General features: G+C 36.2%; 4 protein-coding genes and 1 non-coding gene across 6 annotated transcripts; all 5 read right to left on the minus strand.

Annotated features, from left to right (window-relative positions):
* Nucleotides 1–1193: 1193 nt before the first annotated feature.
* On the minus strand, nt 1194–14380 carry LOC141825931 (mitogen-activated protein kinase kinase kinase 5-like). 2 transcript variants are annotated; one of them, XM_074713190.1, is made up of 11 exons: nt 13615–14380; nt 10987–11613; nt 10826–10913; nt 10483–10545; nt 10230–10393; nt 9328–9403; nt 6537–6596; nt 4524–4643; nt 2111–2323; nt 1946–2022; nt 1194–1866 (listed from the first exon to the last, which is right to left on the minus strand). In XM_074713190.1, exons 1-11 carry the CDS (start codon nt 14172–14174, stop codon nt 1650–1652), a joined length of 2265 nt encoding a protein of 754 aa, XP_074569291.1. In that variant the 5' UTR covers nt 14175–14380; the 3' UTR covers nt 1194–1649. The 2 variants fall into 2 exon arrangements, with proteins under 2 accessions (XP_074569291.1, XP_074569290.1); XM_074713189.1 differs by having other exon boundaries at nt 10987–11616.
* A 1545-nt stretch (nt 14381–15925) lies between these two features.
* On the minus strand, nt 15926–17838 carry LOC141825932 (transcription factor HHO5-like). The gene is made up of 5 exons (XM_074713191.1): nt 17580–17838; nt 17261–17484; nt 16749–17151; nt 16425–16501; nt 15926–16349 (listed from the first exon to the last, which is right to left on the minus strand). Exons 1-5 carry the CDS (start codon nt 17788–17790, stop codon nt 16125–16127), a joined length of 1140 nt encoding a protein of 379 aa, XP_074569292.1. The 5' UTR covers nt 17791–17838; the 3' UTR covers nt 15926–16124.
* Nucleotides 17839–20663: 2825 nt separating this feature from the next.
* Nucleotides 20664–20736, minus strand: TRNAV-UAC (transfer RNA valine (anticodon UAC)). Its single transcript has one exon. It is a non-coding gene; the product is annotated as a tRNA-Val (tRNA).
* A 154-nt stretch (nt 20737–20890) lies between these two features.
* On the minus strand, nt 20891–22783 carry LOC141827443 (protein LATERAL BRANCHING OXIDOREDUCTASE 1-like). Its single transcript, XM_074714691.1, has 2 exons — nt 22255–22783; nt 20891–21605 (listed from the first exon to the last, which is right to left on the minus strand). The coding sequence occupies exons 1-2, from the start codon at nt 22743–22745 to the stop codon at nt 21017–21019; spliced, it is 1080 nt and encodes a 359-aa protein (XP_074570792.1). The 5' UTR covers nt 22746–22783; the 3' UTR covers nt 20891–21016.
* Nucleotides 22784–24762: 1979 nt separating this feature from the next.
* Nucleotides 24763–26631, minus strand: LOC141827800 (protein LATERAL BRANCHING OXIDOREDUCTASE 1-like). Its single transcript, XM_074715128.1, has 2 exons — nt 26102–26631; nt 24763–25481 (listed from the first exon to the last, which is right to left on the minus strand). Exons 1-2 carry the CDS (start codon nt 26590–26592, stop codon nt 24893–24895), a joined length of 1080 nt encoding a protein of 359 aa, XP_074571229.1. The 5' UTR covers nt 26593–26631; the 3' UTR covers nt 24763–24892.
* Between the last annotated feature and the right edge of the window lie 926 nt (nt 26632–27557).

Consider the following 27557-nt stretch of genomic DNA (forward strand, 5'->3'; position numbering starts at 1 on the left):
CAAATGCAGTGAGAACATTGTTGGTGTTTAAGTAAAGTTCAATTAGATAGTTTTGATGTGATTAATATTTTTTTCTTTCAGTTTTTCTTATTATTTTGATGTGTTTGGAAGTATGCAAGTGTAGGAATTTGACAAGTAACTATAAGGGTAGATGGTGAGGTTTTAAAAAGTTTAAGCTTCTTGGTTGATTCGATATGTAACTGATGAAAAAGTCATGTTGGCAAATTGAAAACCTCAAGAGGTAATTAGAAGATAAAGATTAATCTGTGTTAGACCTAGAAGCGAGTCCTATTGCAAAGGAAGGTCTAGAAGTGAGGCGTTATGGGAAGGCAAAGAAAATGAGAAGGCGGGATCTTTTGGCAAATGAAGAAAAGTGAGTCATTGTGAATTCTCCAATGGAAGATTGAGCTTAAGGAAGTATGACTGTTGGACCGTCCATTGTGAACGTTTTCGAATTTATTTTAACTGATGAAAAATTTTCATAAAATTAGATAATCATTCTCAAGATTAATCTATTCTAAAAGTTGAATGCCTGTTAACTAAAAATGAATAAAAAAGTATTTTTGGATTGTAGTTAGTGAATGAGCTTGATCGAGTCAAGTCAAGATTCTTGAAAAAAGCAATCGATTAGAATTTAAAGGTGTAGATCAGTTGATTGAATAGTAGAGTCAATTTGATAGTTAATATGAATACATTCTACTCTACTCGAGAAAAAAAGAATTCTATTTCATTTTGATTAAACAATTTGCTATTAAAAATAAGTCATCAAATTGAGTGACTAAAACGATCTTGAATTAACTCAAGAATTAGCATTGCAGGATAAGAATCACAACGATAATAATTTGAATCGACTAGAAAAAATTGATTAAACTACAAATAATATTCTCTAACAAATAAACGTATCTGATGTTTGATTGCATCTGCTATATTCACAAGCTAAACTGCACTAGAATGGCCTATCGTAAAACGCAACTTAAATGCTTCATATTAATAGCATTTAACGTAGACGATACAAACCAAGTAAAGCAAAGCATGAAATAGGCCACGAAAACACTGCTCAGTGAGGAATACACATGCATGCAATCAAATGGCCAACTACTGCAATATAAAAGCAGTTATAAATCATTATCTGAGCTAGGTAAACAGAGGCAATTTCACATGCATATAACAGTGCAAGGTGAGTAATGTTACTGTTAAGGAAGCATAGCACAGACTCTGTTATTCATGGAGCCTTCGTTGTGGATATCACAATCAATTCCTACTAAATGCTGCAGACTAAAATATATTACATTCACATCTGCTCTTTGTTCTTACAATATTCTACAAACTTCTACAGTTGGGACTGGACGTAACTTGTACCCCTTGACGACGTGATACAATACAACAGGAGCAAATTACGGCATCCAGCCTTTGTTTCCCAGACTATTATCAGCGGAATGAAGCCAGCTAATTCTGAGAATCTGTAGGTCATGAAATCAAAAAAGAAACAGAAAATGTAACATCCTGGTTGATGATAATTAACCTCAGATGAAAAAAGAGCATGGAAAATGAAGGACTAATGGTTGTGCTGTTGAACGATCCCAACCACGAGTTGAGCAATATTTTTCTTCATTTGGATTTGTTCAGTAAGTTTTTCTTCATAAGGCATTCTAGTGAACCTTCTCATGTGGCTTGGGTAATGCATACAACTGCAAATTTCCTGTATCCAATAGCACACCATTTAGAGTATTCACAGGATCGCTAGCCGAACTCAATCTAAGATGCATCGGCTGTGGTGACGACATGCTAGGACTGATCTCAGAAGCAGATTGTGGTACAGGAGAAGCTGCTGTCTCAAAAGTTTCTAGATGAGAGTGATAGTTTTCCCTGAAGAGGAAAATATTATTGTAACACTTGAAAGGAAACAAGTTTGAACAGTCCTATATTAAGCAAACTGCATGCTTACCCATTGCATGAATTTTTTCCTTTAACACACAGCTCACTTCGTGATTTACTTTTCTCTCTTGGGCAGGCAGTGTTTTCCTGCCATAATGATATGAGACTTTTATGTCATTTGAAATGATAAAACAAAGATTATTTGTAGAGTTGGTTGAATAACACCATGACTTACAATTGTTTTACTCCCTGGAATACCTTCGGGATTGCCAAGGATATTGTAGTTGTAGTGGGAGAACTGAATGAATGGATATTCAAGCAACGCCAAGGCAGTAGGCCTCTCGGCAGGATTCCTACGAAAGCAGGATCGCAGGAAGTCTTTACCCTCATCAGACAACGATTCAGGTATTGGTGGGTCCTTATGCAAAACTTTGAACATAGCTGCAGCCTGTTGTCAACATAACCAACTCATAGTCACATGAACCAAGTGAAAGTACACCATAAAAGGTCAATCAGCGACCTAAAGAATGTAATTTTCCAAGAATAGCTAAATATAACATATTAAATCCGTATTTGAATATCTATCAAGTCATAAATATAGGCATGATTTTTCAATTCCAGAAGAACATAGTTATCTAACCATCAAGCGTTTGAGAAGTATCAGACTTCACAATTACAACCACTGCAACTGAAAGAAGCATGTTTGTTGAGCGCCCGATATTCAGAGTTCACCAATCAGAACTGGAATATCCACTGGGATTGTAATCAACTTCCAATGTTTTTACTTTTAAATGCCATTATACCGTACTAATTCAATCAGCTAGGTCTTACTTGTAACAAATCCTGAGTGAACTTGATGCAAAGACATATTAGTATCAGATACCTTAATCGGTTATTTATGTCGACTAGATTTTCTTTGATCCCCTTTTATCCCACAACCCTTACACCTTAAATTTTAATAGTTTTAAACTCGTGTATAAAATTTATTGATCGTCTTTAAATATATCCACATCATCCTAAGCATTTTCTCTCATTTTTATTGCCTAATGAACCTTCATCTGATTATTCCAGGACTATTTTTTTGTTGGTTTTTGCTTCATCTTTCTAGCAACATCACAGCATTCTCATCTTCGAAATATTGTTGTTATGGATATTTAAACTTCCTAACAGTAATCCAGAAAGAGATGATGAACCCACCCAACCACAATGTCACAAAATTTTACATAACCTAAGAAGGACATGACAGTCATAAAAGAGTCAAGGAATTCCTCTTGGGTTCATATGGCTACTCGTCCTAGTAACAATACATCTTTAATATCTTCGTGTGAATCAGGTCCAACATATCCAAACTTTTAGAAATGTATGTTCATATATCTATCTGAATTATTCACATGTTTCATCAGTTTCACCTCTGAGCTATAAAGGAAGTCACAATTGAAAACTTGCTGTAAATAGGACATTCACAGCTGACGGAAACATGTTTAGAACATTACAATTGCTGTTTTCCCATGTACTATGACATGAACAAGGAATGGTAGGAAATAGGAATTACCAATCCTATAGACACTGATCTCATTCTCTAGAAAAACGAAAAAAGTTTGCCCTTCTGGTTGCCTAATCTAACCGAGATGGAATGGAGGATGTGAAAAGACATGAAGCAAAATTGTCATGGTATAGAAAACAATATAATGAATGCAATACTTTTCTGAGGTATAGCCTGTTCTCCTAATGCCAGTTGCCAATCCTAAAACAACAGACTGAAAGAGACTATATAGTGAAAAACTAGGATAAGATTTATAGCAAGAAAGGGAGGCCATAAACCCAATCATACTAGAATTCAGACCTATGACAGAAGAAACGGGCTCCATTTTGTCACTTTGTCGAGTTTTTGACAATCAAAAATGACTTCTTCGATTTTGAAGAAGTCCAATAATAAGAAGAGTCAAGAAGTATTCAAGACAGCTTGATGCATTGAAGGTACTGCATATTGGCTCCTTGGTCTAGCATTTCATATTAACCAACATGGGTTCCTACTCGACCTCACATATATTGACAAAGCCAGAGAGGAGTCACCATGGAAAACTAAATTGTTGGTTTTACTCCCTTGTCTACTACCCTTGTCACATTTGATGCAATTTTCAATGAAATAATGTAAATATCATGGGCAAAACTAGCAATCTGGAAGTAGTGCCGAGTTCAGGAAATGGCCTGAGATAGTTAACAAAATGATTTAAACTAGCCACTTGTGATTATTAGATCCTTGAACACGTTCATTATGCTGTTCAATATATATGTTTGCAATTCCAACCGTAAATTTGCTTGTTATTATATGCCCTATCAAATATGAACACCAGAAAAAAAATCAATTTCATAGTGATCATTTATGGGAAAAGGAAGTCCAAGGTACAAAAGTCATGTTAATCAGGGTTGTCTATATAAAAAAATTAAATAGGAAGAATTATCAAGAACCAAAAACCAATAAGAAACTGTTGATTGAATCTGTATATTGAGTCCAAATTATCTTTACAAGCATTTGCAAGCTTATATATGATGATTTGACTGGTGAAATTCATAAAGTTATAAATCTAAAAACAAAGAAAAATAGAGCATCTAACCACAAATAACTAGCAGTGTACAAGAAAAACTACCCCTTCTAAACCACACCAAGGCTGTTTTCCTGTAAACATCTCAATAATAGTGCATCCCAAACTCCAAATATCAACAGCAAAATCATAGCCAATATCCTTGTTCATCGATGCTTGCATAACCTAAATAGAGGAAATAGGTTACAGAATTAAAATTGATGTATATTAAGTGAGCATGCAAACATAGGATAATTAGTCAAGTAGTTGAGAGCATGTAAATTGAAATTTTATGTCTAGATCAATTTTGAAACAATATTTTTGAATTGCTTTCATAAGAAAAAGAAAACAAGGAATTACCTGGTTTCATAACAGGGTTGATAAATGCTACAGAAACAAATATAGTCCCATGTCAAATGGGTGTAAAATAAACAGAAAAAGGAATAGCCGCATTTAAAACAGGTAAAAACATTTGGTGAGAAAAGATGAGTACTCAGTTAAAGGTTGCAAATTCTCAGGTGGTAAAATGAAGGGCCCAAAAAAATAAGAAGTCCTATAAAACTTCAGAATTTTTTCATTGGCGTTCCACAAGAATTTGTAGTTGAAAAGGAAAGATAACATACAGCTTAACTTGTAAACAAATATCAAATACAGGAGTTGATCAGAAGGCTACCAGTACTAAAAACCTTATGAAATTGTACGGGTCGAAGTATGATTGGTAAACTTGAATAAGAAAAAAGGTTTGGCTGCCTATTTCTTAGAGAATATAGAAATCTGAAAATAGATAATGAGAACATAATTATGCAAAATTCTCAAAGATCCCTTTGTCATTATTCCCCAGTAAACAACATGAGGTTGAAAAAAAATAAGGTTTCTTCCTCATCGACTACCTATCTTCTCCTTGTATCTAGCTTCCTAGTTTTTTCTTTCCAAGCATACAGAGCCTTAGGATACATAAATGTGATGCAAGACAAGCAGATCAGACCTCACTCAAAAATTTTATAATAATAGGATTCAACCAAGCTAGGAAATAAATCAAATTACAAATTAGCAAAAAACCAAATTAAATTAAATTTTTACCAAAAGCTTCCCCTATAATCCTAAAACTATTGGAAGCCATGGAAAATTTCAATCAGAGAAGAGAAAGCTTTCCAATTTTTGTTGTATTTTCTGGGTAATTGAGTGCTTGAAGATGGCAATGGAATGGGAATGGGAATGCTTGTATCCATGTTGATGTCCCTGATCAGGAGTAAGATCAGGCGAAGCAAAGATGGGACGAGGTGAACCAGTAAGGTGCATTGCGCTGCATTGATGGCTGGAGGTTTGGAAAAGCACTGCAGGACACAGAGGCTTTAGCTAACACATTGGAGAATGAGGCCGAGAAGGCTTTCCAGAAGCTCATGCTTCAGGTAGTTTAGCCTGCCCAATTTCTGTTTTCTTTGTTCGTAGAATCTCGGTACTTTCAGATGGGAAATTGAGATTGGTTAGTATTTGAGCTTCTATCTTTAGATTGAGCGGTTTCCTTGGAGGTTGTGGAAAAAGTTGGCCTTTGTTGATTATTTTGCTGTATTGCTACTGCTTTTGAAAGATTTCCTTTAAAAACAATTATCAGCTTGGAGAGTTTTTGACATGGAGACATTTTTGAACACTTAAGTTTCTTAAAGAGGAAAGCCTACAAAAACAAACTCTCAGATATTTAAAAACTTATAAAAATTAAATTCCTAATTTGCATTAGAATGCTGGCAACTGTAAGCTAAAAGTTAGGTTTACCAAACAACCAGATGGTAAGATATTAAATCATGTCGAAGTCAATATGATCACTCTGCTAAATAAATTTGTATCGATTTATTAATATAGATGGATCATCAAGAATAGCTGAAACCCTATTGTTTAAGTGCACCAAGCAAAAAAAAAAAAAAAAAAAGAATCCATTAAATTTTGATTCTTACACAGAGCAGAAACCAACTAACAGAAATTATTTCATATTCACTATCTCGTTTTATCTAGTAAAAAAGAAAGACAAAAATATCAAAGTCAATAACAAAACCAACAGGAAATTATCACAATCATTAAAATTACCTCTGGAGCCATCCAATATGGTGATCCTTTTAATGAAAGAGCCCCTGCTGCACCACTCAACTGCTCAACAGGACAAAAAAGGAAATGTTAGCCACATCTACATAAGCAAAAGACATGCAAACAAACAAAGAACATTGAACAACACTTACACAAAAGATTTATTTGCAAGTATCTACACTGGATATCAAGGTGCATAGGCATTAATGTACATACCGAGATACATAATTACATAGAACATGAATGAATGCAAGAGAAAACCAAGATTAGTGCTAAAATCCTGAAGCACATTTCGGCATTACATATTTCTTGGATATAATAAAACAATAATCAGACTAGGGTGTCTTGAGATCAAGAAACAAGGGATCTCTTCTCATGTTTTTATTAAAAAAAAGTTATTTTATCTAAGACAATGTGATGCCAATTATTTTAAAATTAGAAAGTTCTAATTTGGAATTTATAAAATAGGAAATTTTTTATTTTTAAAATAGGAATTTTATAAAATAAATTATTATAGGAATTAGTATTTGTTTACCAAGTAATAGATAATAAATTACTTCTTGTCTAATTTTTAAAGAAGGCCCGTGTTGGTCCTTCAAAAGAGACCCTAATCACTTTATTAGTTTTTCTTTTAGCTAATAAAATTTGAGTTCACTTTGTTAGTCTAGATTTCTTTGGTGTAAAATTACTTATCTCTCATGCTACATCAATTTATATTAGAGCCGAATTTCTAAAACCGCTCCCAAAAGTGTTTCATTCTTTCAAAAAATATCACTAGTTTCCTGTATTACTTTATAAGCATAATTACTTATCAATGCACTAAGATCAAACACTATTTTATTGCTACTAGATACATGAGGATGTGCACATTAGGAACGAGATATGGTAAGGTAGATGCCGCTAATTTTGATGGACAATCGAGCCATAATGCATTTCACATAAGTTAATTGAGATAAAGAACTATTTTGAATAGTATGATATAACAACAAACTCATTAGAGCCTCTAAGAAATCTAACTCTATACAACACTCACACACATAGGCCAAAAATAAGACACGCTTAAAGAAAAATCTTCACCTAAACACTTTTCCCATGAACCATATTAGAAATAGATAAATTTAAACCATCAAACCTAGGTGTAGCAAAATATTTAAAAACTTACTTAGACATTAGGTACTACGATATCAAGGAATAATCTAGGTCGACCTTTGTTCGATTCATTAATTTACTTGGGTTAGAAATTCAAATAAAAGGTAGATTATCTTCACCATACAAAGTCTATCATAGACCTACAGAAATTGAATACTATCGTAAAACTAATAATAAAGTGGTAGTAGAGAGTCAATAATATAAAATCTAAAAAGCCATGATCTTAAGTTGAAAAAAAAGTAAATCATCCAAAAGTGGCAACTACTTGAAAGAGAACATCCAAAGCCCCAACTTCACTTAAATACAAAGAATGGTTAATTGTTTCACATAACTCTAAATATGTGATAGTCTAAAAAACATTTTCAGACCAGAACACAAATGTTAGTGTCACCAAGTTATCCTGTTCTTAAGGATAAAGAATCATTGATTGAGCCATGAGACTTAACCTTATAGAAACCTCTTGATAACTAAATCATACATTCCTTAATGATTTGACTTTATAAGATCTAGTGAAATAGCCTTCATAGAACCTCCTATTGTTTTGAGCAAAAATTGATTGGCATGTTGGCCATGACTTAGATGATTGATTATATCTCATTTATATTACCCAAGAAATAAAAAAAAAGATGAAATTGAACAGAATAAATATCATGCAAGATGCCCATTTGAGAATTGGCAAACTGGTTAAGATCTTCTAGATCTGTCCTATAACTATTCACTATCATAGAGTTCATAAGAATGTTGAGTTGGTTTTCTTAATAGCAACTTGCCAATAATGAGAAAAATTGATTCTCTGCATGTCTTTAGAAGTAATGTTGTAGATGAATTAATCCTGCAAACATGAAGTCATCTTTTTCAATTTAATTGAATTTCTCTGGTTTGTTCTCCCCATAAAATTTTGTTAGTAGTGTCACATCACCCTAGCTAAGCCTAGTTTTTTGAAGTTATATGAATGGGAAGCACCTCAGATTAATAATAAAAAGAAAAAGATTTGAGTCATCTAAGAGTTATCACCATTATGTTGAAAATCTCCAGAATGGGTGATAAAAAAATTTAGAAACAAGAAGCAAAATTTCAACATCTACCAACCCTTGAAGGGTCAATGAGCAGTGTAGATTTTGTGATTTCCTTGAGATAATCAGTCTGCAACGAACAATGTAATCTGGTAAATTGTCTGTAGAGTTAATTGTTGTATATATACAATGTAAACTTCTACATAAATTTCTCAGTTTTATTTCAATTATGATCCAACTTTAATTTGACAGTTAGAATTGCCTACATGGACTTACACAAGCATTGTTTCACTGACATGACATGTCAAGTCAGTGAAAGCACAATACAGAAATTTTTTGCCATGGAGAAGGAAGAGGTACAGAAAAAAAATCATGGGACAAAGGGGTAAATGGAAGATGCAAATAACGTACTAAAACTCTCAAAAAACGGCAGACCATGACAATGACCAACATAAAAACAAGCCACACATATCTATATAGGGAAAACTAATATGACAAACCATAACTGAGACAAAATAAAAACAAAATGTATACAGTTAACAAACACAGAAGCACATAATCCTCCAGTAGATACAAGGTAGAAAATAAAATCCAGAAAAATAAATACATAAAAACACTGAATAGAAACACACATGTTTTGCCATCCCAAAATCGGCCAACTTGACAACACCATTTACATCAACAAGCAAATTTGCTCCTTTGATATCCCTGCATGTGTTGGTATTCTTTAGATTAAGCAGGGTCATCTATTGCTGGAAAATGTCAATAAGTAATAGTAGAAACACAATTCAGAAGATGAGAGCTAAAGAACAAATATATCACATATATTGTATTTTCTTATATCTGTGCAAACAAAGATAAAACCAATTAAAATAATCTGAATAAGCTTAATTCATGAATTTACTCCACAAACAAATATGAAAGCTGATCAGACAATAAAAAATATTGACTATAAACCAGCAAGATAAAGTAATAAAGGACAGACCAATTTAGAAGCCAATAGAACAAAGCAAATTCTTAAAAGAAATCTCAAACAGCATTGTACAAGTAGCATACATGTTTCCGCATTGCCACAGCTAAAAAAAGCAACATCAATTAAGGAAAGTGGGATCAAAAGGACTCAAATGAAGCAAAGCACGAAAGGAGGAGGCAAGCCATGTCACATGCACATAGGAGAGTTTGCAACAAATGGAAGTGCAGTTGAGAAGACTCCACAAGGGAGGTCGTATGATCTCAGCCTAAGGGAAATGCCTCTGTAACCCCAAAAAGGGTGCTCTAATACCATGTAGAATTTAGAGAAATAACCATTGTACTTCATCATGGTTAAAGGAAATATCAAGTGAGTGTTCACCTATGCATATCGTAGAAGGATTTGCTCCCTAGGAATGCGTTTATATATGCTACTTTATAAAATTATTCTCAAATTGCAGTTTGAATATAGAATGTCAACTGTTGAAGGGAAATGAGTGGAGATACAACAGCATGCAATACCATAGAAGTGCAAGGAGTTCACAGTAACTATAAGGATACGGACCTGTGCATTATATTCATACTATGCAAGTAGGCCAGCCCTTTGAGAATATGACGAGTGAAATTGCGGACCACTGATTCTGTCATAGATCCACAGTGTTGGTGAACATATTTACTAATTGAGCCAGGATGGACATACTCTAGATATATGTAAAACTGATCATCAATCTGCATGAAAAGAAGTAAAAAATGTAATGAACAGAACAAGTTTCAGACACTAGCGCAAGTACAAATGCTAGCCCCAAAAAGGAACTTACTGTTTCACTCCCATAATATTGGACAATATTTGGATGCTCAAACTGGCTAAGAAACTTTATTTCCTGCATACCAAGAAAAAGAGTAATTTAAAACACAAAAAACAGAAAAGTAATAATTAAAATAATTATTGGCCTCTTGAATGCAATAAGTTGCCAATTTTGACACTTAGGATTGAAGGTTAGAGGTTTCAACTTTGCATCAATGATCTAAGTTCTGAAAATAATCAAGCTAAATTCAAAAGTAATCTTTGTAAATCCAAAACCGAGCAGATAAAAGATTACTTGAGGAATGCCATAAATTAACACAAGGCATTGTTACTATTGTCATTGATGAAAATCGAACCTGTTCTAACTGAGTTATGCATTCTGCAGATTTGGCATCGCCGGGAATTATATTAACTTCTTTCATTGCACATAAAGCTCCTGTGTGCCTGTTGAAACTTTCAGTCCAATAAGATGGTAAAATGAGGCTTGAAACACCTATCAAACAGACACTATACACACCTGTTGGTGGCTTCATAAACGTTCCCAAATGTGCCACTACCAATGAGTTTTCCTTTCTGCCACTGGCTTTTCAATGCCTCAGGTTTCACACCATTCTGATGAGAGAACCCTGAATGTGAAGGAGATATAGCTCCAGGAGGAAGAGGAAGTGGGTGTCCATTAACGTTACTGCCATTCTCATGAGATGCTGCAAAGTTATCTGAGAGTATCCTTGCGTTCAAAGGGGAAGAAGGTGCACTAAGATTCCAGGGTCTTGGGTCAGGACTTCTAACTGTTGGACTGCGAAGTGGTGAACGATCAGGACTTGGAATAATTTTCTCAGGATAGAAAGTTGGCAGCAATTCGGTGAATGGAATCTCCAGAGAAGACCAGACTTGCCGCCCTGGAGTTGCAATGTTAAAAGTAGAAAAATCTACATTACTCGATCTTCGAGGACTATACAAAGGACTGTGCACGGGACTTGAGAACCCGCTTGTTGGAGCACTTTTAGCAGGTATATTGAGTCTGAAGTCAGCAGTTCCATTATAATTTGGATCTTGAGATAGCTTTTTCTGACGTCTAAAAGTAAACCCATTTCTTGAGATGCCCGTGTGTTCTGAATTTCTTGATGAAATATGGTGGGGCAACCTACTGCCAAGAAAAAAGTAAAAAAATAAACCAAGTTCCAAAAGGGCCACCATAGATTTAGCTTTGCAGTGCCATTGCACTACAGAAAAAACAAAAAACACAGTCTTTTAAGGAATGATATAGCATGACTACTGGAAAACCAAAGAATTGCAGTTTTTCCAAATCCAAAGATGCTTCAACTTGCAAAATATGTAACAGAGAACTTCTATGCTCACAAATCCATAAACAGGAGATAACACATGCTGAAACAGTGACAAAATGATTAGCATGAAGAAATCATAACAATAGCTAAATGGAAAAGAGTGTTAATCTCCAATGAATTTTCAACCTAAAAAAGAACAGATTTAGTTTAGGGCCACAGACACATTACAAAAAGTTAAAACAACTGATTTATGTTCCAATTGTTTCAAAGCTACTCCCAATCCCCATCATTGTTACTCTCAATGACCATTGTAGTAGATAAATCTTTCAAAATTGTGAGGTACGCACCTTAGGAATAAGCTATGCTTATGTTTACTGAATAAATTTATAACGCAAGGATGATCCATTTATGAATGGTAGGACTTTCCAACAGCAATGACCTCAAGGTACTGCAATACATCACTTTCATAACGAAGAGCAGAACAAAATATGAATATTGAGATTACTTACCTCAATGTAGTTACAATTATAGTTTTCATAGTTGTTCTTCAATTGACGCAATGACCCTATTCTTCATTATATTTCATCCATCTTTACAACTACTATAGTTGTGTAACTATCAGCCTTATACCCATTGCAGAAGGCTGGTTTAAACCTATTCATCAAATGCTAAAGCTGCAATGGGCATCTTAATATATAAATCTTTAAGAGCTGTAAGGTAGATAACTCGTCAATAAGCTATGATTGATGAAGAACAGAATGAAATAAGCATGCTACAAGATTACTTACCCCAATTGGAGTCACAATCATCACTTCCATTGTTGTTCTTAGAAAATATTAACAACAATTACTCAATTCTTCAATATGTTTCATCCACCTTTACTACTATTGTAGGTGTGTATCTGTCTGTTTAATTCCTTGACACCTTAAGAATAAGCTATACTTATAATTTGCTAAAATAAGTTTGTGACCCAAGGATGATCCACTTATGAAAGGCGGGTATTTCCTGCACCAATGTTCTTATGGTATTGTGATACATCGTTGTTATCATAATGAAGAGCAGAACAAAATAGGCATACAAATTTCGTTACCCCAATGTAATCATAATTATCATTCTCATAGTTCTTGTTAGTAGTATTAAAAATATTTACCCTATTTTTTTATTATGTTTCATCCATCTCTACAATTATTATAGGTGTGTTTCTATCTGCTTTATTCCTTTGGCAAAAGGCTGGTGTTTTCATCAAATGCTGAATTAGCTATTCAATGCAAAATTAAACAATTGTAAGCCTTTATAAGAAAAACCATCATCACACTAAGAAATATAAAATAGCTCATTGAGTACTTCTAATAAATAACACAACAACAACCAAGCCTTTATCCTGCTAAGTGGAGTCGTTATATGGATCCTCTTACGTCATTGGATTCGATCCCCTACTATATCATCATTAAATACATTTACAAAAAAATAATAAAAAGATCAAAGGAAGAATCTCATTACAAATTTGAATGAACTGCTCATTATCTACTAGCTGAAGAGGGAATACAGATTAACAAACTACATAAATGTTAGCAGAAAAATATACCTCATTAACATAATCTAGTACAACAATAGTACCTCTTATATATTGAACATTCAAAAGAAACTAACTAACTCTATTTGCAAGTATCAAATGATTCTCTATTAGATCAGCTTGTTAAAATCATCTGAAACATGCTATCGGAATAAATATTCCTGATATCTATTGGTTAAATACTGAAGGTGTTGAGACCAACTCAACTTTGATTATGGAAGTTTGAAGCTGCTAGTATATTCGACACATATTGGATCGTTTGAGAAGGAATCGGAAATAAGCTCACCTTCCAACTTCACCAGCTGGGAAGGTCCTGTCGCGGGGTGGCTCCATGACAGAGGAAACTTCTGTGGCCACATGAGTCCCTTCATTACCTTCTAATCTCTTCGTAAGCTCTATCGGAGAAGGAAGTCGGCAGCACGCTGAGTTAGACGACGGGAACCCAAACCCCGAAGCAGGTACCTGTGTAGGATCCCGACGAGGCGATGCAGCTGCCGGCGTCGCCGAATCAGGCAAAGGGAGAGGACGCGGTAGCAGCACAGGGGCCGACACAGTCCGACCAGGGATGCTGTCGAGGTTGCCAGTGGAGGAGCGCGAAGCGGTGGGCAAGCTCCCCGATCTCGGGTCGGCGTTGGCGGAGTCGAAGGAACGCCCTCCCACATCGATTTCAGCGAGACGATCGAGTTCGGGGAGGCGGGTGAGGCGGCGCTGGGAGTCTCCACGGCGGGTCCAGAAGTGAAGATCCCTGGAGCGGCTGCGGGCGGATCCGGGAGAGGAGGCGGCGGACGATGGCGAGGAGGAGGATGAGGAGGGCGAGCCGGAGCTCTTACGGTTCCACCAAGGCATGGCAACGGCGGGAGGGGGCGACCATGGTACGGGGGCAGATGCCTGAGCGCAAAGGTCGAAGCCGAAGCCGAAGCTGAAGCCCTATTTATAACCCTAACCCTGATCGTGCGCAGGCGATGGCGTCGCCCATGGAAAAGGTGGAAGCCCGAAACCCTACGATTGGACGGGAAGGGGGAAAGAGCCAAAGAGGAAGAGGTGGAGGTGGTGGTGGCCTTCATCTCTCTTTCTTGATATTTGTTTGAGCGCTTCGCTACGCCTACGCGACTTCCTGGAAGAAGCTGCCTCAAGTCAAACCGTTTACCTGGCATTTGACGTCTTTATTATTTTATTATATTTATGAGCAAAACTAAAGCATTTTTAAAACATTAATAAGATTTTTTTTATAATTTAAATAATCAACTCTTAAATTCAAAAAGTATATATAATTCGATTTGAACTCTATGGTAATTCAAAAATGTCCAAGATTTGAATTTTCATTATTATATGAGAATCATAAATTGTTGTGCTCTCATTGGTCAAGCTCACATAATAATATTAATAAAACTATTACATAAATTAAAACTTAAAAAAAAAATATATGAAGCAAAGTCTTATAGTGGATTGTAGGACAAGAAGCATGGAACTAGAGAAGGCTTAGAACATAGAGGCTTTTTAAGCAAATGAAGATCAAGGCCTAGAGCTAGAAAGGTTTGGACAAGTAAAGAACTAGATGTGAGACATTTAGACAATTGATGAAAACTTGAAGGTGAAGCCTTTGTGCAAGTTGAAACTTAAAGCATGGCACTTTGGGCAATATCATCACGATTCACAAATGATGTGGCATTCGAAGACTTAAGAGATAGTGGGTTGTAAGAAGTTAGAAATTATGTATGCAAATATAATATAGGGTTGAGACTTTGGAGCAACATCAATAATGGATGATGTGAGTAAAATAGGTAATGGCTAATTAGTTAACTTGTAAATAAATGTTGACCAAGGAGCTGACTAAATAGAGTTCTAGATGATAGAGATTTGTAGCATCTATATTACCTTCCTCTTAAGTTGTTTACTATTCATTCTTTTTAGATTCATAGGCCTACTCTGTTTGGTATGAGATTTATTGCTAATATTCTAGGGATAATCAGATTGTAAAAATCAACTATATTGTATGAAATTAGCAAGTGTTGGCTGACTTCAAATGAGAGACAATAAAAAAAGTTATAAGAGAGATACAGATTAAAGAAAGAAAATAGTAATTTTTGTGACAATTTTTTTTTTCATACTGCATCAGATCCTTAGTGTTGTCTAAGAAAACATAGCAACTACTTGGTCCCCTTTATCCATCTACACTTTTTTTTCCCTAAGATATTTTCCTCTTTTGATTTACCTTGAGGAATTCATTTGTTCCGTTTTCCTCCATTTCCAGTGTCAGAGGCTTAAAGCTGGATGTCCTTTCACCAATCGTGAGCACTGACAGATTCCCCTATTTTTCACATCATCATAAAAATCACTGCACAATGTTTTAATTGGAGGAAAAAGTTGCTCAGCACTACCTGAAGAATGTTGACAAAAAACGCATGTACGTTTCAGACTCATGATGAAAGAAGACAGACGAGAATTTTAAAAATGTTGCAAAAAAAATTTAAATTAAAAGGTAAAAAGGATGAAGAATTTTGATACCAGACTTGATACTTCTCAGTAGTTGGAATGAATCATTGCTTCACCTGCCACAATACTTGGCAGAAATCAGAAATTTATCTTGAACAGGCAAGTTCCAGTGTAAGTAACTCAAATGAATCAAGATCTCCTATGTCATACAATCCATCACATTAGCCTCTTTCTTACATTCTTTCAGCAAAAATAGAGAGCTCTCTACACAACTTGCAGAAGTTGCACAGTAAACATAAAGCCTTGTAGCTTTACAGCACCTGAGCTGTCCTAGTTCTTCAGTATCTTTACTAGTAAATAGCATTATTTCCAGCTATAGCTCTCAGATTTTCCATCTTCCTCAAGACAATTGCCGGCGGTGTTAGACCGAGTGAGCTGAAGAGGACTCTGTGGAGAGTCAGATTGAGAAACACTCGGTCGCGAGGAACTGCTGTGTTGCTCTTCAGCATCAGGAACACCACCTGCTATTGGAATAGGTGGGTTCTCTAAATCTGAAGTGGATACTTTCTTTGCATGCAATCTATATTTCTGGAATGAAGAAGGAATTCTTTTTGTTAGTGATCCAAGGAATAAACAGGAAAGGAATTTTATGACCAAACCGACCTGTAGATGACTCTTCACTTCATCATTGGTGAGGCCATCCACCTTCATCAGTTCTCTGATCTGCTTAGGAGTAGCCACTGTTCGATCATCAAAAAAATTGCAGTTAATATTGAATTTTATCCAGCAAATAGAAGGCCAAAATTTTCTTAAAGATCAAAGTTTATATTACTTTACCAAATTGAAAGATGACCAAAAGATTTTCTAGCATAGGCATAATTGGGAAATTAAGCTACCTAAAGATGCAATTTTGCATGGTTTTGGCATTCTAAAATGGTAAGCGATTACAATTTTGAGATTTCAGAGAGGGCAAGATCGGCATCCAACCTTGGACTCCGCCGAGCTGTTTGAGGGCGGAAAGAAAGCAGCGATGTAGATCCGGTGACCAGCACCGCCGCACTTTTCTCGGTGCCTGATGTTGTGACTGTGAGCTGGTAGGGTGGTCATCCGTCTTCAACGGGGTCCTTCTGGCGCCCTTGGACGCGGAGCCAGTTACACGGTGGCCGTCGTTGACGGCGGAGAGAGCAAGAGCCCCTCTATCCGTTGCTGAGGCATGAACGGATTTCTCTGGAAAGTCGAGATTCTCCTCCTTGGAGTTCGCTGCAACGGTGGACGGGCCTTTGAAAGGCACAAAGGCGCCGCCGCCGCCGCCGCCGCCGCCACACCTCAATCTCTTCGATTCCAGGAACAAGTTCTCCTTTTTCTTTCGATTAAGATCATCTCCACTTCCCTGCGGACGAACAAGTCCGAAGATTAACTTGAGAAATAAGAAAAGAACCTTTTTTTTTTTTTTTTTTTTTTTTTTGCAAGAAAACGCTCGAAAAAATTATCCTTTGTACCTCAACCTTCTCGATTTCATCATCCCTACGATCGTTTCTGGCGGAGTTATCGATCCAGTGCTGAGAATAACTCATCCACTTCATCGTCTCGACGGCGCCCCTTTCCCGCTTTACCCTCCTTTCCTCCTCTTCGAATTTTCGCCCAATGGGGATCAATTCTCCGAACACACGCGCATATCTCTCGCCTCTGCATTGCTCAAGCTCCTTCTCCAACCCCTTGATCACTGAAACATTAGGACACCACATACACCAGCTAAGAAATACGATCAATAAAAAAAGATTCCTCTTTTGGGTCTAAGAAACCTAGAAACCAACCGACCTTCGTCGAGCAGGTGCATGCACAGAGGAAGCTCCCTCTTGAAAACCTCGATCTTCCTCCTCTCCTCCTCCAGGCTCCTCACTGACTCCTCCAGCCTCGATACCATGTTGTCTCCGCTCTCCGTCTCCGACGCCGCTTTCAGGAAACCCGCCACGGTCCGCGCTGTGAATAAATCCAGGTCCAATCTGACCTCTGCCTCCGTCGATCCCATTTCTCTGTCCCGGATCCCTCGCTCCCCAGTGAGAAGACAAGAAGGGCATACACCAGCGAGAGAAAAAGAGGAGGGAGACGTGCCCCGTTTATGCAGGAGAAACCAAGGCGATCTGGAGCGGCGGCCCGGTTCGGTCGAACCGGAGAGGCGACGAAGCCGACGAATCGTCGCGTAACGGCGCGGCGCGGTCGAGTCACCGCCTCCGACTCGACGAGTGCGGAATCTTCCTAATTCTTGTTCACACTTTCACCATTTTTTGTACCCAATAGATTACCCACTGATTTTTTATCAGTTGGCTAATGGCGAGGGCCCACGCGTAAGTTTGTAGATATACTATTGAGTTTGAAACGAGGAAGTGGAGGGTAATTAAGGCAGTGCTGGTTTACCAAGTTGGAGCAGATACCGTCGCCTTCACGGTAAATGAGCCGAATAAAGTTAAATGTCATGATATTCAAATTTATTTAATAAAATAATTAAATCGAATGGAATCGAATTAAATTATTAAAATAATTATTTAAATTTAACTTAATTTCTTCTGTACGTATGAGTTAATTGATTTGATTTTTTAAATTAAATTATTTAAATAATTATTTAAAATTAACTTAATATATTCTGTACGAGTTAATTGATTTGATTTTTTAAATTAAATTATTAAAATAATTATTTAAATTTAACTTAATTTTTTCCGTACGAGTTAAATGATTTGATTGTTTGGTATGAACGTCAGCTTGATTCAAATTTGATTATTTTTAAGACATAATTGAATTAATTATGACGGAACAGAATTATTGAAATGGATAAAAATTGAATTTTGACGAAGTCGAAGTAATGCCCCCTCCATCGTGGTCAACTATAGTTTCTCAATTTACCTTTTTATAGATGATTATAGGATCGACCGTGTGAGACCGTTGGGATAGCAAATTCTACCTTTTGCTGTGAAATTGATTCAAATTTAATTCTTATCAAAATTTAAATTTATTTATTTATTTAAAATTTTTATAATTTAAATTTATTTAGTTGATTATTAAATTTGATAATATAAATTTGTTTATTTATTTTAAAATTTTTCTTATTTATCTAGTATGTTAATAAAAATTTTATTGATCAATATGATTTAAAATTAGTATTCACTTAATGAACGTTAACGATTTAAACACATATATATTCAAATTTATTTATTTAATTTAACAAGTTATTTAAATTTATTTATTTAATTGATCTTATGTGTATTAAAGAAACATAAATAAATTCTTACCAAATTAAACATCAAATTTATTCATAAATGTTTGATTCATCTATAATCCTATCTAAAATTAAGTAAATTATATTGCTGATTAAGATAAGATATAATTAACATTTAAGCAAATTTTACCAAGGTACTAGGTAATTTTCAAATCACAACTTTGCCCACCAAGTGAGATATTGTATTTGTTTGTCATCTAAATTCCTATCCACAATTAATTGACATATTGAAACCATTGTTTATATGATATTGGAGAACTTTAATTCCTCTTGCAGAAGAGGGGAAAAGTTCGAATCTCAGTGAAGCTGAGCAATATCCTCCTCCGTCATGATCAATTGTAATTTCTCAATTTACTTCTTCATAGATGGTCGTGAGATCGACTGTGTGGGACTACTAGAGTAGTAGATTTTTTTTTATTTTTAGAAAAATGGAGAACTTTAATCCCCAAACACATTGTTTAACTCCAAATATTTTTCTCTCAAGCAAATCAAAATTCAAAAGGATTCATGAGCTAGCTAGCTAGCTAGCTTCCAAAAAGTATCACCAAAGCTAGTCATCCTTATGATGGAGCTAGAAGGATGATGGCTGTGAGATAAACCTATAGAGCTAGAGCTAGAGCTAGCTGGGATTAATTATGATGCCTTTGACAAAACAAAGACAATGGGATTATCATGCTCATTCTGCAATCAATTAAGTTCCATATATAAACTGCAACAGTTGATATATAATCATTCGAATCCTGATGAAGCTAGGTAATATCCTCCTGCGTCGTGATCAATTATAATTTCTCGATTTATCTCCTCATAAATGATCGTGAGGCCGATCGTATAAACCACTAAGGTGGCAGATTTCACTTTTTTGCAGAACAGTTGATATATAGTCGCATGCAGTCCCTTTCCTGAAAATGTTATATCACTGTGAATGAACAGAACAGAGCTGCTGCCAAAGCGAATCTAGTGGAAATTCCACTAACTCACACAGTTAATGCTTAAATTTGGGCACGTTGTCGATCGATGAGGGCTTACAGGAATCGAATGGAAGGAGGAGTACAGTGGCGAAAGGTTTGTCAAATGCTTTTCTTTGTCAGTGCTGTGCAGTTTTTGGTGGAGCCATAAAAGTGAAGTGTTAGAGATTCTCTTAATGGCCTGGGCCTGGGGAATAATCCAAGAGAGGAGGAAATGAGGAGCAAAGTGTATTCGTATTGTGCTCGATCAGGACCAAGAGAATCCGATCGACCAAACTATCATGGAAGGAACAAGACAAGGAAATGGATGCTGGATGGTGTCTGAGCTGGACTGGTTGGCTTCTTTAGCATGAGTAGTAGTTCTAGTACAATACTTTTGAGGGATGACATACAAGCTGCATGCCCATGGTTTATGCAAATGGTTTAGGGATCAAAAACAGTAGAGAGAATTGGGATTAAAGAGCAGAGCATAAGAAAGAGAGAGATGATGATGAAGGTACAATAAAATTATGATATGATACAATGGTAGAACTAACTATAGGAAGAAAGGGAGAGAGATGCCTTTCTGCTCCATGATGATGAAGATGTTTGTTTCTTCATAAAATACACTACAGATTTTCAGATAAAGATATTATTTTTATAAATGAATAAAACTTTATAAAAAATTGTTGCTGCCCAGGATCGAACTGGGGGCCTTTAGTGTGTAAAACTAACGTGATAACCACTACACCACAGCAACAGATACATTGAGCGATAAAGAGAAGAACCTTTCAATATTTATTATACTTAAAGGACATTTAACATTAATATGTCTAACACTAGATGAAGTTTTGCCTTAGAATAATTTTTACTAACAATAGAGCAATTTGTTATAGCACAACCCAATAGTTGATTCGATTGAACATCATATTCTTTCAACATCATCAAACATCATTTTAATTCATCTTACAATATCTCATCAACACCATGCACTGCAGATATATGCAATATATATATATATAGATATATATATTCTCACATCAGTTGCTCTTCTTGAAATGATATATCTGGATGTTTTCCGCATCCAACTTCTTGAAGTTACTATTACTCCTTGCCATGAAGAACTCCCCCCAGTTGAACTCCTCATACTTGGCCACGTTATTCTCATCCAACAACTCATCCAATGGCTTCACTATCACATAGTGCGCAGGGTTGAAAAATAATGGAATCGAAAATCTCTCTCTCGTCGTGTTCACCGAAACCCTGTGCTCTGCACTCTCATACTTGTCATTGCTCCATACCTGAACAATGTCGCCGACATTGATGATGAAGGAATCGGGGATAGGCTTGACGCGAACCCACTCGCCGTCTGATTGCCTCTTGACGTCGAGGCCACCCACATCGTCTTGGGTGAGGATGGTGAGGGCACCGGCGTCCTTGTGCCGACCGACGCCGAGGGCAAGGTCAGGGGAGGGGCAGGGTGGATAGTGGTTGAGCCTCATGAAGGTGGTCTGATTCTTGAAGAAGCCATTCAGCCTCTTGGCCGGCAGGTTCAAGGTAAGCGCGATCAGTTCCAACAACTTGAAAGCTAACACCTCTGTGGCCTTGGCATACTCTTCCAACGCTTCCCTGGAAAGCCAAGTACACCAGAAAAGAATGATGCATGCTGTTTTACTATCAGCTAAGTTCCAAATCTATGTCAGCATGTTTAATTCCATCAACTAAACATTCGAGACTAATGATAATCGAGATGTTTCTATCGACTAAACTTTTGAGACTAGTGATAATCCATCATGAATAAATTCTTCAACCATAAGTTTTGAGAAGTTGTCCCTGTTTCAGTAATGTTCAGAGGAAACACACAACTATATTGTGGAAATTCATAAGTTCTATGCAGTTTAAAGAGCATGTATGAGAGAGAGCATCACAGGAAGACCAAAATAAAAAAAGATTACTACAAATTGTTTAAGCTTATGAACTTCAATTTTACTTAGCATTTGCCCAAGTGTAGACGATGATAACTGTAAAATGTTTCAGGATATCAAGCATTAAACGTGAAGGATGGAAGTATAGCTTCAATCCGTTGATAAATTCTAGAAAATAAGCAAGAATCCAAAGAAAATGTTCTCTATTTCATGATTTCATCTGCATCAACAACCCAAAATTCTTAATTGTGCATTTATCAAAAGTTCTCTCTTTCCGTTTAGTCTTGGATATGTATCAGGAACCCTAACAGTTTTTTCTCCCAAATTTGTTGAATACAGAGGTGAAATTTTACCTAAATCCAGGCGGCGATTGGGGCCACTGGTTTCGCAGCTGGATCGGCTCATCGGCATCTTCGCCGTCCGCCGACATAGACGGGATAAAAGCGGGCTCGTAGACGACCATGTCAAACACCTCCTTCCAGTCCCGTACATTCTTGGTGTTCTCCGCCTCGTAGTACCCGAGCGGGTTCGCCTCGTCGCGCCGCACCCGGCTCCGCTCCTCCGGCGGCAGGGCGAAGAAGCCCCTCGCCGCCGCCCACGCCCGCTCCACGACTCCTGGTGGGACCCCGTGGTTGATCACCTGGAAGAACCCCCACTCGCGGCACGCCGCCTCCACCTGCGCCACCAGATCCTCCAACTCGGGAGGCAGAGGCGACTCGAGGCGGCCGTCGAGAAGGTAGATCGGGGCGAGATCGATGACGGGGATCTCGCTGGCTTCGGACACGATCGGCTTCGGCCGGTGCTCGGGGGCTTGGACGAAGGCGGGTTCGAAGACCAGCACCATTTTTCTCCTTCTTCTTCTTCTTCTTCTTCTTCTTCTTCTCTTCCTGATATTTTTGCTGGCTGCTGGCGTCCTCGTCGCTTTCTTATAAGTGGGCTCGACAAATGGATGTGGACGGTTTCAGGTCCCGGTTCAACATTTGCAGTCGATGCTATGTACGTACGTATCTGCATGACGTCAATTGTATTACCCACCCCCATGATTAGTGCCTTTAAGTGGGCCATAGTAGGGTCCAAATGACGGCGACTGTATGTGTGGTGGTTGGCTGCGGTGGGTAGGAAAGAAACGAGTAGTCATTTTTTTAATTGAAATAGTAATAGTAATTTTTTTATTTATACAAAGACGTTGTATCAGGATCACTATATATATATATATTTAAATTAATTTAATTTTTTATATTATTATAATAGTTGATAATTCACAACAGTTTAAATACACACATTTCAAAACCAGATCTTTCCTGACTACTATTATAATATAGATATTTTAATTTTAATCAATATAATATAAATATTTCATCTCTAATTAATACTATTTAATATTATATTATAATAATAATTTAATTCTGATTAATATAGACAATACATATTAAAATAATTATAACTCATAGTTCTTATACTATAGACACCACTTCATCTTTAATTAATATTAGTTAATACATATTAACATATCACAACCATGAATTATAACTATTATAATATAAATAATTTATTTTTAAATAATATTAATCAATATTATATTATAGTAATTACAAATCATAACTGTTATAATTATATAATTAATAATTATAAATCATAACTGTTATATAACAATTATAATTTGGTAACTATTATAATAATATAAAATATAGTGATGATTTAAAAATTATAATATACATAGGTGGATGATAATAATAAATAAAAAAGATGTCATTTTTTTTAGTTTTGCCCAAAATCAAAAACATTCTATTTATTTTTATTGTTAAAAGGATTTTTTTATATTTAAAAAATATCAAAATAACATTTCTATCTTAATTTTTATTTTACCAATATAAACTTTATTATTGGTTAAAATTATTTGAGTGGTTCCGTGGAGTCCCACTTATTTATTTGTTATTATTATTATTTTTTCTGGTTAAATATTTATTTGCTCGTTGTCAGCTGTTGTTAGACGATCAAATCTTTTAAGGTTTGCTGACGTCAATGAATTATTCTCGAAACCGCCTCGGTCCTCTCTGTTACGTGGACAAAAAGCAAAACCATAAAGAGACACGAGGAATGAGATTTGTGGATGGCTCTATTTTATCTCATTTATCACACATGAAAAGTAACAAAAGCTATTATTAAAATTTTATCATTAAAAAATCATTCTTTATTTAGAGAATATAAAAACACTCTATTCTAATTTTTAACTAAAACTACTTTAATTTTTAGCAAAATTGATTCAATATCGATAAAAATATTAAATAAAAAAAAAAGTACCTATAACAAACTTTTTTTCTATCCGAACAGAAACACTATAGATATCATTTTTGACACAAATATTTAGAGTCAAAATATTCAATTTGTTATCATAATAAATGTATCACATGCATGCTTTAAAAAAAAATCAATTAGACTCTGTGTGAACAATAGCTAGATAATTCAAAATATCAGGTAAATCAATAGCACATCAGAAACTTTTCCTGCAATTATACACTTTCATAATATTACTTACCTAATATCAAAAAAGAAGAAGAGTAAGACATACTGCATATTAATCCACTGGCATATATTTCTGGTATGCACTTTTTCTAAGTTAGCATAACACTTTGCAGCCATTCTACATACCTTTGTAGAAAAAGCTCACTAGCTTCTTAAACATTTTAACTACTACTTTACTCTCTAACAATATGTTCAAGTTCATAATGTATAATGATCACTGAGCACTCAAAAATACGTGTGACACTAGGAGAAGTTTTGACTTAGAATAATTTTTACTAACAATATATAGAGCAATTTGTTATAGCACAACCCAATAGTTGATTCGATTGAACATCACATTCTTTCAACATCATCAAACACCATTTTATTTCATCTTACAATATCTCATCAACACCATGCACTGCAGATATATGCAATATATATATATATATATATATATATATATATATATATATTTGCTCACACACATCAGTTGCTCTTCTTGAAATGATATATCTGGATGTTTTCCACATCCGACTTCTTGAAGTTACTATTACTCCTTGCCATGAAGAACTCCCCCCAGTTGAACTCCTCATACTTGGCCACGTTATTCTCATCCAACAACTCATCCAATGGCTTCACCATCACATAGTGCGCAGGGTTGAAGAAGAATGGAATCGAAAATCTCTCTTTCGTCGTGTTCACCGAAACCCTGTGCTCTGCACTCTCATACTTGTCATTGCTCCATACCTGAACAATGTCGCCCACATTGATGATGAAGGAATCGGGGATAGGCTTAACGCGAACCCACTCGCCGTCTGATTGCCTCTTGACGTCAAGCCCACCGACATCGTCTTGGGTCAGGATGGTGAGGGCACTGGCGTCCTTGTGCCGACCGACGCCGAGGGCGAGGTCGGGGGAGGGGCAGGGTGGATAGTAGTTGAGCCTCATGAAGGTGGTCTGATTCTTGAAGAAGCCATTGAGCCTCTTGGCCGGCAGGTTCAAGGTAAGCGCAATCAGTTCCAACAACTTGAAAGCTAACACCTCTGTGGCCTTGGCATACTCTTCCAATGCTTCCCTGGAAAGCCAAGTACACCAGAAAAGAATGATGAGCTAAGTTCCAAATCTATGTCAGCATGTTTCCATCAACTAAACATTCGAGACTAATGCTAATCCAACTCAAATAATTCATGTATGTTTAATTTGCCTGTTTCCATCGACTAAACAGTTGAGACTAATGATAATCCAGCACGTTGAGATGTTTCTATTGACTGAACTTTTGAGACTAATGATAATCCATCATGAATAAATTCTTCAACCATAAGTTTTGAGAAGTTGCCCAAGTGTTGACGATGAACTTCAATTTTAAGAAGTTGTTTAAGCTTATGAACTTCAATTTTACTTAGCATTTGCCCAAGTTTAGACGATGATAACTGTAAAATGTTTCAGGATGTCAAGCATTAAACATGAAGGATGAAAGTATAGCTTCAATCCGTTGATAAATTCTATAAAATAAGCAAGAATCCAAAGAAAATTAAATGTTCTATATTTCATGATTTCATCTGCATCAACAACCCAAAATTCTTAATTGTACATTATTATCAAAAGTTCTCTTTTTTACGTTTAGTGTTGGATATGGATCAGGAACGCTAATAGTTTTTTCTCCCAAATTTGTTGAATATAGAGGTGAAATTTTACCTAAATCCAGGCGGCGATTGAGGCCACCGGTTTCGCAGCTGGATCGGCTCATCGGCATCTTCGCCGTCCGCCGACATAGACGGGATAAAAGCCGGCTCGTAGACGACCATGTCAAACACCTCCTTCCAGTCCCGTACATTCTTGGTGTTCTCCGCCTCGAAGTACCCGAGTGGGTTCGCCTCGTCGCGCCGCACCCGTCTCCGCTCCTCCGGCGGCAGGGCGAAGAAGCCCCTCGCCGCCGCCCACGCCCGCTCCACGACTCCTGGTGGGACCCCGTGGTTGATCACCTGGAAGAACCCCCACTCGCGGCACGCCGCCTCCACCTGCGCCACTACATCCTCCAACTCGGGAGGCAGAGGCGACTCGAGGCGGCCGTCGAGAAGGTAGATCGGGGCGAGATCGATGACGGGGATCTTGCTGGCTTCGGACACGATCGGCTTCGGCCGGTGCTCGGGGGCTTGGACGAAGGCGGGTTCGAAGACCAGCACCATTTTTCTTCTTCTTCTTCTTCTTCTTCTTCTTTCTTCTTCTCTTCCTGATTTTTTTGCTGGCTGCTGGCGTCCTCGTCGCTTTCTTATAGGCCATCTGCAACGCGCGCGTTCACGTTCACGTGGCATTAGATCCATCACATGTATTTTGTTTTAATTTTTTAATGTTATTAATACGCTAACGGTCCATGAGACAATGCCTTATGGGCTAGACAAATGGATGTGGACGGTTTCAGGTCCCAGTTCAACATTTGAAGTCGATGGTATGTACGTATCTGCATGACGATAATTGTACGAATTACCCACCCCCTTGATTAGTGCCTTTCAGTGGGCTAGGGTCCAAATGAAGGTGACTATATGTGGGTGGGTTGGGTGGGTAGGAAATAAATGAGTAGTCATTTTTTAAATTGAAATAGTAAAAGTAAATTTTTTTATTTATTATACAAAAACGTTGCATCCGGATCAATATATTTTTTATTTTTAAATTAATTTGTTTTTTGATATTATTATAATAGTTGAGAATTCACAACAGTTGTAAATACACACATTTTAACTCAGATCTTTCCTATTATAATATAAATATTTTAATTTTATCAGTATTTCATCTCTATTAACATTAATTAATATTATATTATAATAACATTTTAATTTTAATCATCATTAATAATATATATCATACCAATTCTAGCTCATAACTCATTATAATATATAGACGTTTCATTTTTAATCAATATCGATCAATATTAATTAATATATATCAACATAATAGCTACTATTTATAATATAGATACTTTATTTTTAAATAATATCAATTAATATTATATCATAATAGTTATGAATTATAATTATTATAATTTTATAATAATTATAATTTTATAATTAATATAATATTATAAAAAATAGAGATGATTTTAAAAATAAAATATATATAGACTGAATGATACGTCTTTTTCATAATAAATTAAAAA

This window comes from Curcuma longa, chromosome 4 (genome assembly GCF_044706935.1).
Source record: "Curcuma longa cultivar G26 ecotype Majalengka, Jawa Barat chromosome 4, ITB_CL_G26_1.1, whole genome shotgun sequence".
Classification (NCBI taxonomy): domain Eukaryota; kingdom Viridiplantae; phylum Streptophyta; class Magnoliopsida; order Zingiberales; family Zingiberaceae; genus Curcuma; species Curcuma longa.

What these genes read in the sequence shown, in the direction of transcription:
- LOC141825931 (XM_074713189.1), bottom strand. Translation starts at nt 14,174, where the DNA reads ATGCCTTGGTGGAACCGTAAGAGCTCCGGCTCGCCCTCCTCATCCTCC. An exon ending in CCAGCTGGTGAAGTTGGAAG is followed by an intron (nt 11,617 to 13,614) that starts GTGAGCTTATTT and finishes TTTTCTTGGCAG; the next exon opens with TAGGTTGCCCCACCATATTT. An exon ending in GTTTATGAAGCCACCAACAG is followed by an intron (nt 10,914 to 10,986) that starts GTGTGTATAGTG and finishes AAGTTTCAACAG; the next exon opens with GCACACAGGAGCTTTATGTG.
- LOC141825932 (XM_074713191.1), bottom strand. Translation starts at nt 17,790, where the DNA reads ATGGGATCGACGGAGGCAGAGGTCAGATTGGACCTGGATTTATTCACA. An exon ending in CATGCACCTGCTCGACGAAG is followed by an intron (nt 17,485 to 17,579) that starts GTCGGTTGGTTT and finishes CTAATGTTTCAG; the next exon opens with TGATCAAGGGGTTGGAGAAG. An exon ending in ATGAAATCGAGAAGGTTGAG is followed by an intron (nt 17,152 to 17,260) that starts GTACAAAGGATA and finishes GTTCGTCCGCAG; the next exon opens with GGAAGTGGAGATGATCTTAA.
- LOC141827443 (XM_074714691.1), bottom strand. Translation starts at nt 22,745, where the DNA reads ATGGTGCTGGTCTTCGAACCCGCCTTCGTCCAAGCCCCCGAGCACCGG. An exon ending in CAATCGCCGCCTGGATTTAG is followed by an intron (nt 21,606 to 22,254) that starts GTAAAATTTCAC and finishes TTGGCTTTCCAG; the next exon opens with GGAAGCGTTGGAAGAGTATG.
- LOC141827800 (XM_074715128.1), bottom strand. Translation starts at nt 26,592, where the DNA reads ATGGTGCTGGTCTTCGAACCCGCCTTCGTCCAAGCCCCCGAGCACCGG. An exon ending in CAATCGCCGCCTGGATTTAG is followed by an intron (nt 25,482 to 26,101) that starts GTAAAATTTCAC and finishes TTGGCTTTCCAG; the next exon opens with GGAAGCATTGGAAGAGTATG.